This window comes from Bombus vancouverensis, chromosome 8 (genome assembly GCF_051014615.1).
Source record: "Bombus vancouverensis nearcticus chromosome 8, iyBomVanc1_principal, whole genome shotgun sequence".
Taxonomy (NCBI): domain Eukaryota; kingdom Metazoa; phylum Arthropoda; class Insecta; order Hymenoptera; family Apidae; genus Bombus; species Bombus vancouverensis.
This window is the reverse complement of record NC_134918.1, coordinates 1,613,597-1,634,979: the sequence shown is the minus strand read 5'-3', so window position 1 is coordinate 1,634,979 and position 21,383 is coordinate 1,613,597. Positions and strand designations below refer to the sequence as shown.

The 21,383-nt window shown below is 48.9% G+C and overlaps 1 protein-coding gene across 1 annotated transcript in view; it reads right to left on the bottom strand.

The window, feature by feature from the left end:
• The window catches only part of ds (dachsous cadherin-related 1), a 213,136-nt gene that overhangs the window by 25,505 nt on the left and 166,248 nt on the right, over positions 1–21,383 (bottom strand). The window contains exons 2-3 of the mRNA XM_033347991.2: positions 17,945–18,125; positions 13,310–13,789 (exon numbers count right to left, since the gene is read on the bottom strand). Coding sequence (XP_033203882.1) covers positions 13,310–13,789; positions 17,945–18,125 — 661 coding nt within the window. The remainder of the gene's footprint in view (positions 1–13,309; positions 13,790–17,944; positions 18,126–21,383) is intronic.

The following is a 21,383-nucleotide window of genomic DNA, read 5'->3' as shown; positions in this document are numbered from 1 at the left end:
CGTTCGCGATTCGTTGTTTCCAACGGTATGATCGATTGATTGAATCGAATGGCAGTAATTTCGCTAAACACCGTTCTATAAAATGCATCGCGCGTATACAGTACGCCTTATTCTTTAATGACCTTACCAATAACCGTGCGCACGCATACTCGCTATCACCAGAACATTTTCTCCTTGGCTGATTTCTACGGAAGTCAATCCAAGCGAATAGAAGTAAGAAATGACCAATGATCGATCATCTTTGATGAGACGAGGAAATATATATTCTTCAACGACTCGCTGTTTATCCCAAAACCTCGAAAGAGGAGAGTTATTCAAGGAAAATTTATAACACGTACATATGAAATCAATTAATTAATAGGGAAATCAAGCGATCATTACCGCTGGCAGACGATGAACGATCGGACGGCAGAGCAGAGCATGTTTCCTGCATAACCAGTGCCGATCCCTGTCCGCCCACGGTCAATGTGCCAAGAACCGTAGGGATGTTCCGCCGCCCCGCGGTATCCCACGTGGTATTGTTCTTGCGTTAGACTTCTAGACCGTCTTCGGTTTTGCTCGCGCTATCGACGCTATTGAATACGGTCGAGCGAACCGTTATCGCTTTGTCTCGCCAGTTACCTGGCCAATATCTTCGTGACATTTAGCCGAGCTCGATCGATCGATCCCCACGATCCGATGTACTCGACGGACAGACGGTTTCCCTACCTTGACATCGAGATGCGGCTCGTATTCGTATAGCTTAGATACGACTCGAGAGTACACATAAGTTTTTTTTTTCACGAGATGCTCGTCGATAATTGCCCCGATCGATCGATCGCACTTCAATCCAAAACGGGAGTGGTACGGGTAAGCAGGAGTCCGGTACGTCTCTTCTAGATAGGTTTCGACAAACGCCTTGGATCTACCGCGTCGCGATCGTGTCTCCCATGGAACCGATCGAGTTTTTCCTCGGCAACTGTAGGAAAAACCTGGTAGACGGAGATGCGGAGTAAGCACCGCCTCCATGGGTTTACGTGGAAGGTAGCCGCGAGGGCTTCCATTTGCACGATATCCGGTAACATCGTCTTCGTCGTCGTCGTCGCCGCCATCGTATCGTATCGAGACTCGACGAGTCGAGCGACATAGGTTATACGGACTCTGCCTTAAAGATGGTACTCGAACGCGTACGTGGATGGCATAATTTATGGTTCGCTATTTATACCCATTCCATTTCGCTGCCTTCCTAATAGTTCTACGTCTCCTCGATAAATACGCGAAATCCACGGGAATGGAGAACGTCGCGCTATTATCCCACGCGACCCACTCGACTAAAAAGTAAGTAAGTTGTTTCGCGTACAGTTTCGTCGTTTCAATCCGAATTCTAATAAGCGTGTTTGAGAGGTCGAGAGCTGAGACAAATGAAATTAATACACGGTTACCGGTATACGTATGCGCGTGACTATGTAATATTTCTCAGAGACACGCACACACGTTACGCTCGTAAGCAGTAAGCGGTCGTTCAATCGGCTGGCGTGCAACGAACCACACCGCAACCACGGATCGATATCGATCTGGAGAAAAAGTATACACATGTGCGCGCGAGCGCACGCCAGAACGCTCGGCCGAAACTTATGCTTACCGGCACCCGATAGCCGTGTTATTAAAATTGCTGCAAACTCGTCCTCGCGCATGTAAATGTAGCTGGCGTACGTGCATGCTCGCTTCGAAGAATACCGACGCGAATTTGCGCGCGTAAATGTAAGCAGGTTTGTACGAAATTGTGTATCGTAAAGTGTAATTGTAAAATAGCGTATGGATGAGATCAGCGCTCGTACAAATACACGACGGAGGTCGCGTATTCGGCACCGACGCTGGTAGCGGAGAGACGTACACGCACATTTATATACCGTACCTACACTCTACACCCATCGGCATTCGGTACCTGTGTTATTAAACGTCCGCGTGATCTTTTTCCATCGAGTCTCGCTGCGAGAGGAGGATCCACCGATCACGTACTACTCTCCGTATATAATTACGATTTACTTCGCATCCCAATACGGCAGAATCATCCGCGTGTCCGAAGGGATCTCCGACACGATTTCGGACCACGTCCGAACCACTCGCATAATCGCCAGTGCGTTTTAAACGGCAATATAAACAAACGCGATCGTTTCATTCGCACCCATCTATTTATCGATAATCGTTAACTTATAATTGCGAGACCAACCCCGAAGGGACAGAGCGAAAATGAACCGATAAGAAGCGTTATCGCGATTTTACGCGACTCTCGAGTTATAACCATCCTGTGCGGGATCTACGCGAAAACCAAACCTGCTCCCTTCCTTCGATTATGAAATGAATAAATTGCAATCGGAGCGTGTCCGGTGGACGCAGTCGGTGGACGGGTTTTTCACCCGCGGTGCCGAGTCGAGAGGGCTTCGTCACCCCGGTTACACAGGCGTCCCTCCGGGGTGCCCACGTGGGTGTAACGAAGACAAATCGCTCGCGTATTTGATTAATTCGCGGAGATCGCTGGTCCAGCGCGGTGCATTCGTGGCCCACGTCTGTTCCTCCTTCTTCTCCCTCTCCTCTTGCACCATCGCTTTCATCTCTACCCTCTTCTCTCGTTTTCCGTGCCTCCTTTACCTGTCTTTCCTCTGTTCGCTCCTCTTCCAGCGTTCGTCTCCGCGCTTCATGGATAGAATCGAGAGCGAGTTTTTGCAGCGATACCCGAGCCAGTCAAGAAACCCGTAACGTACTCATTACTGATTCTCGCCCTTTCGCGTCCTCTCGGCCAGTTGTTGGTGCGTTGCGTCGCGTCGCTTCGCATCGCGACGAGTTCAGCCATGCCCTCCGCGAAAGTACGTTTAACTCGACTTTTGCTTCCGGATAGGAAGGAAGGGTGGGTCGTTGACGTTACGATACAAAACGACTTTTGATCGCAGCGACCTCGACGGAAGGTCCTACGAGGTATTGCGTTCGGTAATGTATGGCATTAAGGACGTGTATCTGATCGGTTTTCGTAGTTTTTAATCGTTGGAACATAGATTCGACATTAGGTTGCTTCTAATCTCTCAATCTCCGCAATCATAAAGATCCATTAGCAATGCAAATTTAATCACCGACTTAATTACTACGACTGGACATTTCGTTGTTATTACTACACCGACAATTCCATCGACAACGGCCAATACTAAACGTTTGTTTGCCGAAATTCCGCCTTTAATAGATTTTCGAGGCTGTTAACGTCGGAGTAGAGAACGCGAGGGCCTCGATAGGAATAACGCGAGGGATCCGGAGGTTCCAGTCAATGGTTAAGCGATTGTTGCACGCCGGTCAATGGTGTACGTGTGCGTACGCGTGCGTACACGTGCGCGGTATGCCCGGAGTATATCTCTGTAACACCTTGTAGTCGTGCAACACCTCGTACCAGAACGTGCCCTCTAGCGTACCGACAATGCAAGCCGGTAGAAACTCGTCGAGAGCTTTTCGATTCAGAATAATCCTGCACGTTCACCATGCTTTCCTCTCTTATTTACAATCTATCCGTGTCTTCTACGCCCCGAGTTCCGTTTACCCGGCATCCTCCCTTCTATCCGGTGCGCTCGGTTTCTCTTGCTTTCTCAGCCTGCGTTCCTACGTGGTTGATTCTTTCTCTAACTTCGGTACGCGCGCGGTACGGTAAGCGCGGCGTGTACCTCGCGACCAACGTCGTGCCACAACCCTTTTTATCCTATCCTCTGATTCTCCGTATCTCCGTCGATTCCACCGTTCACGCCTCGTCCTCTCTCAGTCGCACAAATGGAATTCGTTTCTAGTTCCTTGACTCCCGTTCCCGTGCTCCTTTTCTTGTCCCTCTCGCTCTCTGTCCGGCTTTCTTGCGCGACGATAGCTCGATCCCGCTTCTGCTCGGCTCTTTCTCACGTACAACACGAGCCGCTCGCTCTTCACTCTACTTCGCTTCTCTCGACTTGCCCGACTCTCGGTTGGAGAACGCTACGAGGACAAAAGTTGGCCCGCGACCGCGGGCGACGGTCGTAAGATCGCGGGATTACGACCATTTGTTTTTCGTCGGTCGGTACTCACCGTGGGTGACGCGCCGTCGCCACCCTTGTATAAACGAGCCGCCGTACGCCTCTGGAATCGCAATAAAAACCGTCTAATTGATATCGAGCGTGGCACGGTTCGAGTAGCGTCGCATAGTTGCGCCGCATAATTGCGCCGCATTCTCATCTAGAAGAAAAGCCAGCAGGCAAACGTTAGCTCGCATTAATAAACAGCGACGTTACGGCATGCGGTCAAGAAACCTCCTACCCCTTCTCTCCATTGGATCGTCCGACCATCGCGCGTAGATCGGCAATGTGTGGCAATGCAAAAAACGATCGAGCCTACTGACGATTCTGCGTGGTCCTCACCAGCTATCTAGCTAGAGCTAGATTTTCACTCTCTTTAGCCAACTAATTTTCCCGCGGCTGTCATGCCCGTTCACGCTTGCGTTCGGCACGAAACCTAGTAACGCGTCTTTTTGCCTTTAATTCGAAACGGTGAACACTTGAAATCCCGCGATGACCGCGGGATACCTATAGTCGCGAAACTTTTTAGAATGCATCGACGAGTAACGCGAGTCTATTTATAGGCGTGGATCGCGGTTTTCTTGCGACAGTAGAAAAACCTCCGGAGCGCGTAGCAAAACGCGGGACAAGAAGCTTTCGTTTGGTTAATTAGAAACAGTGATTACCGACGGAATGCGGTGTGGGCTTCGTTCACTGTTTTAATCGGATCGCCAACGATTATACCATTTTCGTGGGGATGTTATATCTAACAGAGCACGAGTATAAGCACGGAAGATATTCTTCGCTAAGCATCACGTTTAATTGCCGGTCGATTGGTCAGAAAAGAAGGAAAAGAAGAAACGTAGACTAGGGAAAAAAAACCGGTGTACCGAGTTTCACAAGCAGGAACATTCCGGGTTAAGAAAACTCGCGATAAATTACAGACTGACGATTCGATCACGCCGTATAAGGACGCGCAAGTTCCCTTGCCTACGCTGCTGCTACAACGCTGTATACCTCACAGAGAGTTTCTCTTATTTTGCTAATTAGCTCGTAACGGGCCATCCCACTCGAGGTCGGTCGGTGGCTCGCTGGCTGGCTGGATCGCTTGCTCGGTCGTCTTCAGGGGCGGCACCATCGTCGCGGTAGCCCTCATCCACGTAAACGAGGTCCGCACCTTTACGACCGCCGAGGAAACCTTGTAATCGCCTCCGGTGAATACTTTGTCACCTCGTTCCTTCTTTTCTCTGGAACCCGCGCGGCCAGCCGTTCACCGACCGACCAACAGATCGGCCGGCCGATCGGCCACCGAATTACCAGCTATTTCGCTCCAAATAGGATCCCCCGGCCCCGAGGTATCTCGGTTTCGCGCTTGCGATTTTCGAGGCATCCCGCGGTCCATTTCGGAATGTTTCGAGTCTGGTCGGCAGCCAATAAAAGCCCGACCGTTTGCATAAATTGGTGGATTTTTAATTGGATGAGGTAGCCTCGGTAATAGCGACGATCGAGATAGGCGGGATCGCGCTTGACACCCAAGCGAAAACGATCGAATTCGTTAATTAGGGAATGGCGCGCGATCAAATTTGAGAAATACGTTTAACCTAGCGGCGCCGATAGCTCGAAATAGAGCGAAAACGTTTGTGCCACCGTTTTAATTGACTCTCTTTCACTGGTAATCCTTTTCCGTTGAACCACGAACCGGAACACGCTCGTGCTCAAGCTCATCGTCGCCGATTCCAACGCGAGAATCATAAAACTATCCGTGGAAACTGTCCGCTCCTCTCTCTCTCTCATTCTCCCTCTCTCTCTCTTTCTCCGTTCCCTAAGCGATGATACGTGTCTCAAATTCCAAATGGGGTAGGTCTCGTAAAACAGATTTACGAAAATCGCTGGACGAACAAACCTCGTTCGACGATAGGGACGTGCCTCCACGAACCACCGACACTCTACTCCGTCTAACGAAAAACGGCCTCGTAATTAAATAATGATGATTAGCCATGAGTCGTGGTAGCGTCGAGCGACGCGACGAATGCGATGAAGAAACGATACCGTGGTAAAGGTATGCTTCGTTGACGGGGGTCCCGCGTCTTTTTCTCTCCTTCTCTCACCTATCTTTCCAACGTGCCATCTTCCTTCGCTCTAAGCTCCTCGGGCCTTCTCTTTAACGCATCGACACCGTCCCTTCTGCGTCGCCATCTCCCTTCCATCTTCTTACAGCTACATCGACGTGTCTTGCCATACATATATATGTGATAACGTCTCGCGTTCCGCGTTTGATGCGCGGACTACGTTCGACATTTATTCGCGGTCGATCGCGCTGCCTTCGAATTTCTAAATTATTCAACAGATCCATTTACATTCCTCCGAGGTGGGAAACGATTTTAGACTAAAGTAAACTGTCAACACGCAAATTTCGATACGACTATGTATACACGGATTCGCGAGAGTGCGCCTGTCTGGGATCTCAGTTGCACGCGGCAAGTACTTACGAGAGAGGACGGAGCGTGTTCGCGGCGCACAATAGCGCAAGAAATGCTAGCATCGAGAGACTGGTAAACAAACGAATAGAGCTCCATACACGCGTAAAACGTCTCGGTCTGCAGATGCAGCTAAATGGTTTGGCATGGCCGACGAATGTATACGAGGGGAAGAAGAAGAGAAGGTTTAGAAGCGGAGGGCGGCAAGAACGACAAGACAATGGACGGCGACAATAAGGTTGCGCAGCTTGCAACCAAACGAAAATAAAATGACGCTGGACATTAGCTACTGTTGCCTAGTAGCGTGCTATGTGCAGCACCAACTTTATACTGCCAACTATCTTTAGGTATAGATACGTTCGTTATATTCGTACGATCATTACGATTAGAAATTTTCGACAAATTGCTGGAACAGCTCGCTTCGTATCCTAAGTCTACCGGATCGAAATCGTTTACCTTTTCATCCTTCGGACCACCCCTTTCAACGATCTCATCTTGGATTATCCTGCGATAATTTCCCTCCCTGGAAACATCGAGGAGGCGAAGAGGCAAGGCAGAGGAAAAGGGGATCGAATCGGCGAAGGGTCGGAGAAAGAGCGAGAAAAAGATCTATGGATGTGCACGTGCATGTACTGAGATCGCATAGAGAGCCCACCGCTCTCTAGACCGTGAGATGGTAAACGGCGATAACGAGGCGCGAGATAAGAGTCGGGGAGGCGCATTATAGGCCCAGCGTGGCCAGAGAAGGGGAGCCGTTCTATCGCAGACCCTGTGCGTTGATCGCGCCTCGTAGCGCACCTCTATCTGGGCATCTATATGTTCGCACACACATTCGTTCAAACGACCGCGCACAGGGCCAAGCGCGAGGAAGCATTTACACATCCGACTTGTCCGCGCTTGCCGCTGCAAACCACAACCTCGGGATTTCTGCAACGCCCATCGACTTTTCACGAGCGGCTCGAGCTCGTCCCGATTCAAAACGATTCCCGTCACTCCATAACCACGCGTATGCACGATTCTTCCACCGGAGAGGATGTGCTTTTCCTGTCCCTAACCCGCCGAGTACCCGCGAACGATTTATATCGTGGATTTCCCTTGATGGGCTGGGCGAAAGAAGCATCGGAAAAGGCTTCAAAACGAGCTTGAACGTTGTGCTGTCTCGTGAGTTCAGAACTTCTGTCTATCAACTTCGAAGACAACGCTAGTTTTTCGAGGATTGAGCCAAAGCTCATCACCGCTCATATGCCTTATTTAATCGTTTGAGTCGCAAGCAGCGCGATCGCGCTGTTTAGATTTTGTGTCGTTTTTGTGTGCTTTTGGACTCTACGGACGACTGACGTATTCTGACGAATTTTGTATTTCATCGTTATCTTCTCAATAATTTTTATTGAATAAACAACATATTTATAAACTAATAGTGCACATATATACTAATATAGATGTATTTCATAAAAATGACAAATATGACGAGCGCTATTCTCTTCATATTCGATTAAGACAAACGCTATCGCGCTGTTCGGGATTTTTCGAGTCTGTTTTTTCATAGACTCCTGGGACCCAAACGGTTGAAATCGTTTCCTCGAACAAACACTCGATCGAACTTTCCCGTAATTCGTTGAAACGAATAGACGCGTCGAAAAATGGACGTAAATACGCTCGATCAGGTCGTGAGCCAGGATACTTACGTTCGATCATTCGCAACTGAGGCACGAGCTTGTTGTTGCTCGCCCGTTCAATATCGATTTACATCTGGCAATAAACAGCCGCTGTCGAAAATGATGTAAACGGATGCCGAACTAACCGAGATTAACATATGCGATCCAAACTGCCGCCCAGCCGCCTTTCCTCTGCATCCGTATATTCTTTTCTCTTCCCTTTTGTCCTCTTTGCCCAACCACCATCTTCGCCGGCGAGGTCCTAATACGCGTCTCTTAATTCGACGCTGACCGGACGAATACCTGCGCTTGGATCATCGAGATTCGAACGAACGATCCCCGGGAATAGCTATCGTAGTCGTCCGAACATCGCTTCTTAATTAAGAGAAGTGGACGTGTTTCCATGTAAATTTGTTTTCGACGCATAAAATGTGTCCTCGAAATTGCGAAATATCGTGAATGCGAAAGTTTCGTCCGGAGCTTGGATGATTCTGTTATCCAGCTTTTCTTTCTGAATAACAGAACTAGGAAACCAAAGGCGGGAAGAAAATGAAATTCCAGGAACGGAATTACGCAAATCAGACTACGAACATTCGTCCTACCGTGGCAGAGACTCCGCTATCTTTCCATGCGGATCTCGTAGCTCGGTTTAGGTTGGGTCGGACGGTAACTCTCTTCTCGGGATGCAAAGTCGCAACGTACCGCTGCACCCCGGAGAAAAGACGATGCCTGCGCGAAATTTGCAAGTCCGGCGAAAGCACGATGCGCGGTACGGAGGAAGGGAAGATCCAAAGATCCGAGAGAAAAAGGAACGAAAGGTCCGACGAAAGAAGACGCGGAGAAAAGAGAGACAACGTATCGGCCGCTTCGCCATGCGGAATACTTCATCTCCGAGGAACGAGGAATCCTACTTTTTGCGACCTCCTCGTTTCGAACGTCGACAGATCCTTTATCTACGGCGGGTCTCGTGCCTTCACTGATACTTTTTCCTTTGGTTTCGGTCAGGCGTTCGCTACAAATTTCCTCCTCTCAGTTCGATTATCGGCGAAATTTCTCGAAAAGCGAACGATCTTTTATGAAACTTTGGTCGTAACAGCCGGATCAGTCCTCGAATTATATCTCTGTGTATCTTTATGGACACCTTTAAACGACGTCAGTGCCTGTTGATTTTTATATAGTGTCGTCGTTAAATTCGTTAAAGACTGACGATGTGCCGGTTGGATAAGATTAGAGCCGAGCCCGTGTCGTCATTTTCGAAAACTTGAAACCGCTTTTCCGAGGTCAAGAGACTTGGACAAAAACGACTGCACCGAATTTTATTCGATCTACTCCTCTTCGATTATCTCGGAACTCGAAATAACGTTACCACGATCCAGAACTAGGTATTCGAATCTCGACGATATCGTAACAATTGACGTCGTTCGTGTTTCGTCAATCGGAGAACTCGAGATGGATCGGGCCGAATCTGCGAGATGATCTACTTCGAAAGAAACGTAAAAACGCGTCGGCGAAGCGGCACTATAAATATACAGCTCATACCGATCGCAGAGAATCGATGCGATTCAGCGATAGAAAAGGAACGAAAGTACGAGACAGAACACGTCTTTGGGTTCCTTTCGACGTTTCATGTCTTGCGAATCCCGGTTTCGCCCAGTACCGTCGAAAAGAAGCACAAAAGAGGAGAAGATATGGTACTAGGAGTCCTTAAAGTAAGCAGAGCGATGATATTTAAACCGTATGCAAAGAGTGCAGTTCCGTAACAGCAACTCTGAGGAAAGGAACAAGGGAGAGGGGGGGGGGGACCTGGACAATAGCGACTTGCATTCGGTTCCTCGATATCCGATTCGCGACGATTTATGCGACCTCGACAAAGACGACAACGACAACAACGACGACAACGACGACAACGACGACAACGACGACAACGACGACAACGACGACAACGACGACAACGACGACAACGACGACAACGACGACAACGACGACAACGACGACAACGACGACAACGACGACAACGACGACAACGACAACAACGACGACAACGACGACAAAGACGATAACAACGACGACAACAATGACGACAACAACGACGACAACAACGACAACAACGACGACAACAACGACAACAGCGACAACAACGACGCTGGCGACGACAACGACGACAACAACGACAACAACGACAACAACGACGACAACAACGACAACAACGACAACAACGACGACAACAACGACAACAACGACGATAGCGACGACGATGAGGACGGTCCACCTTCCCCTGCCGTTTCTCTGTCCTCTCCTCCTTCCTTTCTTCACTGTTTTGGTCTTTTTCGTGTCCTGCTCCGTCGTCTCGCACGAACCGATTCTCTCCGTTCCGCCTCCAACGCCCGACTGCCAGTCGATATGCATTCTCCTGACAAGAATTCCAAGGTACGAAAACCACGAATGACTCGATCAAAAAATACAAGAGATTACGCCACGATGAAATCCTCGAGTAATTCGATTTCGTTACCAGTACTTTCGATCAACGGATTAAATGAACCTTCTCCGCGTCCAAAGTACCTTACCAGATGGATTATGCAACTTCGTCTCAGAGCAATTCGCAATATCAACGATCGACCCGTATTTTAAAAGGAATCACGGTCCCTAAGAATCGACCGTCTCCCGAAACGCGCTGAATTTTAAGGCAGTTTCTGCGTAATCCAACCTTGGTCGCCAAGATCACCGAACTACACTCCTGTACAAAAGCGATCGAAAAGCCGAGAAAAGTTGGGAGCGGCCGCTCGTTCCGCGGATAAGATAAGACCGGTCCGTCTCTAGTCGACGCGATCACGGGCCGATGATTCTTTGCCACGTACCATAAACTCGGCCGTAAAATGAAGCGCGTTCCTCACTTTGTCGCCTGGTTTTATGGAAGGATCGTACACGGTTGTCGGTCCGTCCGTGGCCGAACCCTGCCCAATAAGGAGTTCGTCTACGTTGCTTTTAACGGCCTCTGCTTCATCGACGATCATGCGCCCCTATAATGACCGCACTATTTTTCGTATTTCCAGAAAGAAACCACCGTCCTTATCAGAACAGGTGCTCGTAAAGTGGCAATAACGTCTTCCGAGGCTGCCTTTCGCCAGCGATCTGATAACGCGATTCGATGTTCCATAATAAATACGAAATTAATGAATTCGACGTTAAAATATTCAAACAGTCACCGTGCTATAATTGTGCAAATGCATCGATAGAGAGCGAGTATGGCGAAAAGAAAGAAACGAACTCCCGAGTATCGTTCGGAAAAACGTGCTCTGTGTCGAAACAGGTGCCGCAAAAGGACAATGAGAATCAGCCGCGAGAACATTGAAGGAAACGCGGTCGAGCTCTCTCTTACAAAATGAATCGCACCTGTGTCGACGATCGCCGCTGCGTCGGCTCGTCCGACTTTAATCTGATAATCTGATTGGCTGCCGTGTGTCAAATATTGTGGGCCCGAGTGCCAGACCTCGATCTTCCGTGCGAACAGGTTCTCGCTCGGACGCGTGGCCGATTGGGAGCTGCACTCCGAAATCACCGGATCGATCGGATCGATACAGGAACAACCGAGTCACACCTCTCGTCGAACCCGAAACCTCTTTTGTATCGCGCTTCGCGACACTTGGCTCACGCGCGATCGCATTTTCCACGTCTCTTCGCGAATGACCGTCGTTGATTCGTTGAAAAAGACGAAAGGACAGACGAAACTGGTGTCACGCGGCGTTGTCCAATACACCCACGTTGATGGTGTGCGTAATTACGATCTATCAACGATCGCCATCGCACCAAAGTAAACGCAAGGAATTCGAGAAACGAGCTGTTTACCGACGCGACCCGCCATAGGGATCGCTCGAACAGCGAAGAAGCAGAGATTTGCGACGAATCGGGTTCGTGCGTTCGCCGAGGACGGAATACCTTTCAACCTGCGATAGCGTATCCCATGTTCGGCCGGCCTCCTCGTTTCTCTGTTTCGATCGCGCGCCGAGGAATATGAACGTCGAGAAAGAGACAGCAGAACGCAAGATCGATCGAGAAACTTGGCGAAAGAAGAGATCGAAGCGGCAGAGAATGGGAGCGAAAGAGAGCAGCCAACGAAAGAAAGACAGTGAGCTACGACGTCGCGCCGGTCGACGAAGGAGGAACACATTCGAGGTTCGCGCATTGATATGCAACAGGCTGCATATGCGGGCCATGGCGGCCGAACAATACGACCACCGGTAAGGCACCATCGTGTAAACTATTCACCATTCTCGAACCTATAACGTAGCGAACCGTGCCGGTCGATACGCCACGAGACACTTTACACGGTGCATCGGTTATATGGCGCGGTGAGCGCAGGTCGTGACGCGCCGTATCTTGCATCGGATGTACCACCAGTGTGGAAACACGGATACGTACCTCTCCCGCCTTTACCTTTCCTCTCCTCCCTCACGCTCTTAACCCTTCGAGAATCGCGTCTGCACCGACCAACCCAAGCATCCGTCCGCGACCTTACCCTTATTCGCATCCTCTTCTCTTCTTCTTTCCTTCGCCCTTCCGCCTTTTCCTAGCTTCTTTCGTTTTTTCCTTTTATCCACCGGTGTTCGCTGGTCGCGAAGAAACGCGAAATTGTACGATACTTTTACTGAAGTTTGAACGAAACAGTTATCACGCTCCTGCACGATATCACTCATAATACTTCCCCGTATGATTTACATGTCGTCGGTTCCTCCGGTGGATACGAGAAAGAAGGACGCAAAGTAGTTGGCTCCGACCCTACCTGTTCTTATGCGACTCCGCTGACTATGGCTCTACATGCTTGCACGTACACCAACACGTGGGCGCTCGCTACGTCGCGTCACCGCCGTTTTCTCGTGACGCGACTATGCTAACGCAGTAACGCCGCGCGTGGAATACGTTTTCGATGTACTCGCCGCCAGCTACCGAGCAACGATCGTATATGTACCTTGCTTTCCTCAAACCCCGACCATTAAACTCGGTATGCAACGCCTTTGCGCGAACCTTCTTCGCCGGAAATCGATAATACCGCGACAACACGGGGGAAATATAAACGCTGCCGAATGATGAGCGAATGTGGGTACTCTCGGCTAAGTGGTCGCTAATGATTATGAGGTATCCAACTTACCTGACGACACAGGGGACGAAGCTCCGTCTTTCACGCCACCAACGATGCTGTTCTGAGGAACGGTCTCCTTAACGGTGATGGTGTAGCGTGGCTTCTCGCAGCTGGCGATTCTATGCCCGGGGGAGGATGTGGTGATCCGGACTTCGGCGTCGAACGTGCTCTTCAGGCCAGCCGCGTCCGTCGCCGTCACGTTCAACTGATGCAGCGGTGATCTCGAGAGTAAACTCGGTCTCGCGACTTGAAGTTCGCCGGTATTTCGATCGATGTGGAAAACACCAGCTTCGTTCCCGTTGGTGATCCGATATGCTACTTGACCGAAAAGACCCACGTCCAAATCCGTAGCTACCAGCCTCAAAATCGGTCCCTGAATAGGACCGTCACTCTTCAGGGTGACGTTATACTTTCTGGGTTCGAAGATCGGACGGTTGTCGTTAACGTCCGTTACTTGCACCCTCACGATAGCTACGGTACTGAGGCCCCCTGCGACAGTATAAATAATCAAAATTAGACAGAACCTATCGTCCAGATAGTATAAATGGAAAGGGACAAGCATCAAAGGTTAACAGTTGGGAAGCACTGTACGTAGAACTTGTCAAGCGCAAAGACCAGAAGTACAAACCCGAGCGATTATGCTTATTTCAATCTCTGGTAAAATCCTCTTATCGAGCCAAATAATGTCGAGGTATTAGCCGGCGTAGAGAACGAATCTACGGGGACGCTTGGAGCCGGTCGACATAAATCACAACAGCGTGCCCCGTACCATTGCCTTTTTTCGGAGCCAATCAGCCTCCTACCTCCTTTCTTCCTACCTACTTCTTCTACTTACTTTGCCTCTCTTTCTTCGCTGTTTCCTTCTTTTTCTCTCGCGTACTTCGAAGTTCATTCCTTCCGTTTTTCTCTTTCGCTTCCTTCTCCAACGATCTTCGTCGCTCTCTTTCTTTTTCTCTCGCGCGCGTTATTCGGAGAAGCGTGCGTGCGCGTGTCGAGGGCCAGAGTTCTTACCCTCGGTGCAGGGCAACGCGTTCGCCGCAATATTTCAAGCGAAAGGAATTTCTCGGGGTGCTCAAATGGTCCTAGCGATGTGCCAACCGCTTCGCCGTTCCTCTACTCTGATTGTTCTGTTTTTTGAGCAATTATACGAGCGAACCGATCGATCAATAATACCGGGTGTACGCGTTCCCTGTTCGCTCCAACGTTAGCTGCAACTGCGTACGTTCTGCTGTTTCGAAGTCGAAGCGGATCAAAAACAATGGAAAGAAAGTCGGTTGCGAGATGATAATTCGTTTGCCTGCTAAAGTATCGCCTCTCTCGGTATAGGAGTGATATACGATCTGACGGAAAGTAATAACGCTCCCTCGATCGCTATCCGTAAATCACGTTATTCGTCGAAGCCTAATCGCATACAGCGTTCCTCCTGCCTTTCGTCGAGTATGACCACGACCACGATTACGACAATGATTGCGACTAGGGATTAATTAATCGACGGTGGCACGAGGGCGAAAAGGCGCGAACGCGAGAACGCGGGCTCCTGGTTGGTCAAGCTGATTTAGACGAACCCCGACGCAAGTGTTAATATTAAAGACAGTATGTAAAACGGGTAATCCGATGTTTAAACGGTTTACACCCGTAACTCATAGTAATATATGGACTCGACCGTACGGAGCTCGGAGCGCAGCGAGATTTATAGGTACGAGTGTCATTGGAGTCATGCGTCAAGGGCCAGTCCCCTCCGTTCTCTGTACTCCTCGCTCCACCATTATCCTCCCGCTCCTTCTTCTTCTTCTTCTTCTTCATCTTCTCCTTCTTCTCCTCCTCCTCCTCCTCCTCCCCCTTCTCCTCATTCTCCAAACCTTCCTTTCTATCCTTTTCTTGCCATCCTTTTCCATCTTTTTCCGTCCTTTTCCATTCCTTCGTTCGGAGCCGCGACGACCGAAAAGAACGACGAAGCCTTCCACCGTCTCTCGGCACCGTGGCATCTTCTGCACGACTTCGAGGTATCGAAATGCCGATCTTCGGGCCCCTGCCACTCGGCCACGCGAATTCCCTCGCCAAGAAATGTACCCCTAATTTCTCTATCGACCAACTCCCTTTCTCTTCTCTCGTCTCTCGTCTTTCGCTCTCTTCGCCTTCCACCGTTCGAAACGTTCCTTCGACATTCCATGCGAATCCGAACTTCGAAGATCGATCAAATTAACGATCGAATAAAACCGAATATCCAGAAGCGAATGGCTGCGTGTCGTCGAGAGACTCTGCTTCCTGGACATAGATCAACGACACTCTAACGCGTATTCCGATACCTCATGTCTGCTACACCGATCCTTTTAATTTTGCGCGGTCGAACGTCGACCGACGAATCCTTTTCGAGGTTCATGCGGCGGAGGATATAGTGCCTCCGAAAGATTTATGCGGCCGATGCTTGCCAGGGGTGCTCAACCGACATGCGCCAACAAAGTTGCGTAATAGTCGTCTTACGCGACGAGTAAAGAAAATTACAAAATCCGATGTGTCTTCGCGGAACTGCATGGGTCGACTATCGACTTTTTGAATCTTTCGCGCATCAAGGAGCACGAAGTTGTTCGAGCGGTCGCGGCACGAAATGCGAAAACGGGAAACATGACAAGGACGATGGCTGCCGGTGGGAGTCGAGGGGCAGAAATTTATGACGGCGGTGTCAATAAAGTCACCGCCGCGCTGGTGTTGTTCCGGCTTTCAGGAAGTTTCTGTAACCGTGGCCTCGCCTTTCTTTGCATTTCTGTTGGTTGATCGTAGGACGTGCATCAAGATGCGCAAACCATTTCGCATGTACGCCACGTAATGCACAATTTCCAGAAAGCCAGATAACATCGAGTCCGGCAACTCTTTCGTCAAGATCGCGATGCCTGGAACTCAAATCTTAAGATATTATCCAGTCGTTCGTCGTATTGTTCAGAGATGAACACACGCATCTTGTCTCGTTTTAAATAAACGGGAGAAAGAAACGAGGAAAAGAATTACTTTTAACAAAATCATAAAGATGCCTCGCGCACCGGCGTGGCCCTTGCTTTTTAAACTCCATCTCGCGGTAGGGTCGATTTTTACGTTCATTATCCGAAGAACGTTATCCAGCAACCCCCGAGGGGCCACGCGGCGGCGTCTACGTACGTATCTAGCTTGTCCTATAGGAGAACAAAGTGACTCGCACGAGGAAGTATATGTACACGCGTTACCCAACCGTTCGCGGATCTCTATCACGATTCATAGCAAGACTGCGCAAATAATAATTATCGGTGCAGCTCTGCCGTTTTCCGACACCATTAACGCAATAATGCACGGCGTTTTGATTATCATTCTTCTTATCAACAGATACTTATCCACGATTGCTTTTCTCTCTTGGACCACGGTAGTCATCGACCTGATCTCGAATGTAAATCGACAAATCGACAAATGAAATCGAATGTAAATGTCCAAATGACGAAATCGTGCCAGACTAATCGTGAGTAGCGTAAGCGATTTTTGGTATTTGTACAGATTTGAGCAATGGTCGCGCGTTCGCAGGCTATTTCGCGCGACTAACACCTCGCTGTTAATTTCGTGCTTCTCGTAATCGCGTATCTTGAGACGCAGCATAGTCGAAGCACATTGACTTGCACTGGCTTGCCGTTGCAACGTCTCGAGTCGTCAGCAGGTGGTATAAATCACGCGAAGCTGGCTCGCGTGGTAAGTTGGGTCCCGTGGTTGGCCCGCACGCTGCTCTCCCATCATATCCGAGCGGTACTATTGTGCCGATGGTGCTTGTGAGAGTCTGGTAGCACGTCGAACAATCGTATCGATAACGAGCGACAATTATGGACGAGAGTTCTCCTGTTTGCAAAACGGTATACAGTCAGCAATAGAGCTCTCTTTGCTTCTATTCCTTCGTTCTCTCTTTCCTTTCCTTTCGTTCGCACACGATCCGTGTTCGCTTTCCTCCTTTTCTTTCATTTTTCTTTTGCTCTCTAATTTGCCTATTAATTCGACGTTTCTTGATTGCTAGCCATTCCCTCTCTATCTCTATTATCTTCTTAAACGCATCTCCTACGAATCTGAATCGCCCGAGAACCTGCTATCTGTTGTAAGGTCAATGTCGGTGTTTCAACGGATCAATGGACTTCAGTCATTGTCCTCGCTCGTAAGGATAACTTGGAAGGAAGGAGGCTGTTGAAAATGGGCACACCGTACACCGACGACATAAATCATACACCCCATTACAGGGCTGCTAGATCTTGGCACAGCGATAGCTCGCCCTTTCCTTGTTCCACCAGCGTGCAGCTCCCGTAGCTGCTTCTTTTCTTCCTGATGCCACGTTTCCACCGTGTGTCGCGCACATCGTTGCCCTCTCTTCTTCATTTTCGTTTCTGCGTTGTACCTCCTCTATGAGGTCGCGATAAGGCCGGGGAAACGCATTGTTCACGCGGTTCTTCCTTACGTACTCTTATTCTGGTCACGGAAGATTCGTTACGAAACGCCAATGCTAATAGAACGACGTATCGGATAAAAGTTACGAGACGCCTCGGTAAAGGCTGCGACAACGTGATAGAAAATACAAAGTTTGTTCCTTGTCGTAAAATAATTGTACCGCATAACTCTATGGAGAGTGGTCAGACGAGTGGTACGTACCTCTGTCCGTAGCGATGACGGGAATCTCCAGATAGGGAGCTGTTTCCCTGTCCAACGGTGTTCTGACGCAAATGTCTCCGGTATCGCTGCGTACCATCAACTGTTCGCTTTCCATTCTTCCCGCGGCTAACGTGTAATTTACCATGGCGTTCACGCCGCAATCCGGATCCGTAGCTTGTACCTGAAAAAATCAACGTATTCAAATTAATTGAATGCTGACAAACAGTTGCATCATGTCGACAAATTGTACGGTCGCAAACGTCGACAAATTCGAAGTAATACATATCGCAGTGTTTTTAAAGTGTGACATTCGAAGAAACGTCATCGAGGTGGCCCGTTTGTAATATCAAACGAGATGATTAATTTGCGAGTGGTCCGTTTGCTTTTTCTCTACTGGAAAAGTTACGGGGACACGTTACAACGACGCATGTGGAGGCGTTGACAGACGCTTGCGTGCTTCCAGCACATGTTATTTATACGGACGTGTATTGCCACCTTTTACCCTCGATGGATTACAAGTACGATGTTTCGTAATGTCCCTTACGAAAATGTACCGGTATGCGTCTCAATGCAACGTATTCTTTTCCGAACGAACGCGCCATTTTGATAGGTCAGATGAAACTATTACTTTTACAGTCAAACGGAACTATTCCATAAACCTTAAATTCATCACCGACGAGCAAAAATGCGAGTATCGCAAGTACCATGTGACCGATTACATCGAGTCGATCGACAGGTAGGTAATTGACATTGCGATCGTTTGGACGCGGGTTAACTCGTCTAGAGAGAAGAGAAAACTCGTAAATTTATCAACGTGGAACGTAATTCGCAGGATGGTAGTCGTGGTGTGTGCCAACCGTCGGGAACTCGAAGTAGAAGAAATCGAGACGCGAGTCCCGGATGGTGGTAATGAACCCTTTATCCCAGCCGGAGATGCTTTAATGACAGTTTAAAGTTTCTTCTCGCGTTCGAGGTATCGCACCGACCATCTAGCCGTGATCCGAGTGTTCCCCGGTGAAATCGTTCCGGCCATGTTCGACGAGAATGTGGAATCCCGAGATTCGATTGCGATTACATCTCGATGATCGATTACTTCGTTACGTGCTTACGGCCGATTCGTCGCTACCGATCGTTCTTAACATTTTCAAAGGTAAATAACAACGAAAACCGTAACATCGTTCGTCGCATAGGTGCCGTAATTAGGTATCAAGACCCCATTGAAAATTCTATCCGACTGTTCACGCGTTTTCCGCGACGAACGAGCGAGGAACCGAGGAAGATGCCTACCAAGGTACATAGCTATTACAGAAAGATTCCAACGGAGAGGGAGAGAGGCGAGTTTTCATCGAGATAGACGAAGGAAGATGAAAAGGAAGCAACGAAGATCCGAGCGAAAGCAGGAGAAAGAGAGACAGTAGATAATAAAGCAGGAGTCCACGAAGAATGATTTACTGGCAGCCGGTAGAATAACTTTCCCGCCAACACTGTTGCCACCTTAAAGAGGCATTGCATGGTTTCTGCAACTCGCCGAGCGAATAACACGAGAACAACGCAAAGACTAAGAGAAAAAAAGGAGGAAAGCAAGATAAAGCTGAAAAAAGGCGACAAAGAAAATTGCTGACTCATTTTAAAGGATCTCTTCCCTAGTCAAGAATCGCCCTCCTGTCGACGCGACGTAGCAATTTGAAAAATTCAAAAGGAAAGAAAGAAAAAGTGGAACGACAAGTTTCACTTTCGTTCCAGCGATCATGCTAATGAATTATTACCGAGCATTATCAGGATAATATTACCGACTAATTCTACGCAGAACCACTTTCGCTCCTCACCATTGACTTCCTGTCGGAAATCTCGTCTCTAATGCGTCTTCGTTAATCTTTCGTATTAGTTGCCGCTTAATCTCACGTTGACGTCACCTGTTCGGTAAACAAGCAGTTACGGTTCGCGAATGATGTTATCGAAAGCATTTCTCTCCACAGAATTATTAAAGCTGGCACGTGATACGTCTGACTAGGTATCTTGTTACGACTACGATGTTCACAATTTTCTCCACTAATCTAATAACTTGCGATCGCGTACGACGATAATTTCACTTTCTATCAACAGATTGATTCCTATTCGTTCGTTTTACGCCGCACTAGTTTCGCGCCCCTCTCCCATCCTTCTTCAAACACATTTGTATAATTTTCCAATTTAGATTTGCATTTCTAAATTGCATTCTCCTGCTTCCTATTTCACGATACATATCAGGTAATCCCGACTCCGCGCGAATTATTCTTTAGTTAATGCAATCATCCTTACCGTTCCTCTTCGTCCCCGTTTCGGACTCGAAAGAAACGCAGACCGGATCAATATACTATACATTCGCTCGCGCTTTTGGCTAATTCCACGCGATGCGACGCTCGGCCAGGGAGCCGGCAGAGGGTCGAGAAAGAAGAAAGAGAGCTGTATTAAATCGCGAGCAGTTTTATCCGTTATTTCCGTGCTCGGCGAATGTATACCAGCCGATGCATTGTTCCGCTGGTTTTGTTGCGCACCGACCTTGCCGGGAATATCGATTTCAATCGGGGTGTATACGGAATACAATCCACCGTGGGTTTCCTTCGAAAAGGCCGAGCATCGTGCAGCCATAGTTCGCTGAATACCAGCGCGCACGAACGAAATACCCCGCACCCTTGCCTTGCGAGGAGAATCGAGTTCTCGTACTTTTAAAAAGTTTCTGCTGGACACAAAGGCATCCGATAAATGGAAAGGAAGGGATTCTATCGAATTTCTAATGCCGCTTCCACGTGGCGATTTGTATACAGGAAAATTCACATCGGCGTTTCACGTTTCGTTTTTTAGACAATGAGGGGACGATTCTTGAAGTGGCAGTAGCGTCTTTTTAAAATGAAGAGAAAAAAAGTTGTGAAAGCAGACTGGACCGCCATGGTGGACAAGAGCATGGGTTGGCGGTCAGTGTGATCCCACGTTCCTCGGACCACGAGGAAGGAGCATAAGCCCTCGCTATGTGGTACGTAAGTAAGTACAAGCATCGCGACAGAGGTAGAGAACCGTCTGTACGTGCGGTGGCTGTCTACACCGGTTATAAAATACGGTGCCTCGAAAGGCTCTCAGCATGCTCGCGCTTCTACCTTCGAGAGTATGGAGTACGATTCTCTTTTGGTCTTTTCGTCCGTCTCTCCATATCTGAGTCCTTTCGTCACCTTCGTTTTCTTTCGAACAAATCGGTTCGAAACCGTTCGAATGCTGTCTGGTTCGCGAGATTTAACTGCACGACAGCGGTATGCGGAGGCGATGATGCGGTGACTGGAACCGCGACAAAAGCTCACCTGTTACAGGTACAAATTGTCCGACTGCTAAAGTTATCGCTGTAAATCGTGGATGACGCGACGAACCGCGTCTGGTATGCCGACTTTTACGTGCTGCGCGCCGGCGATGA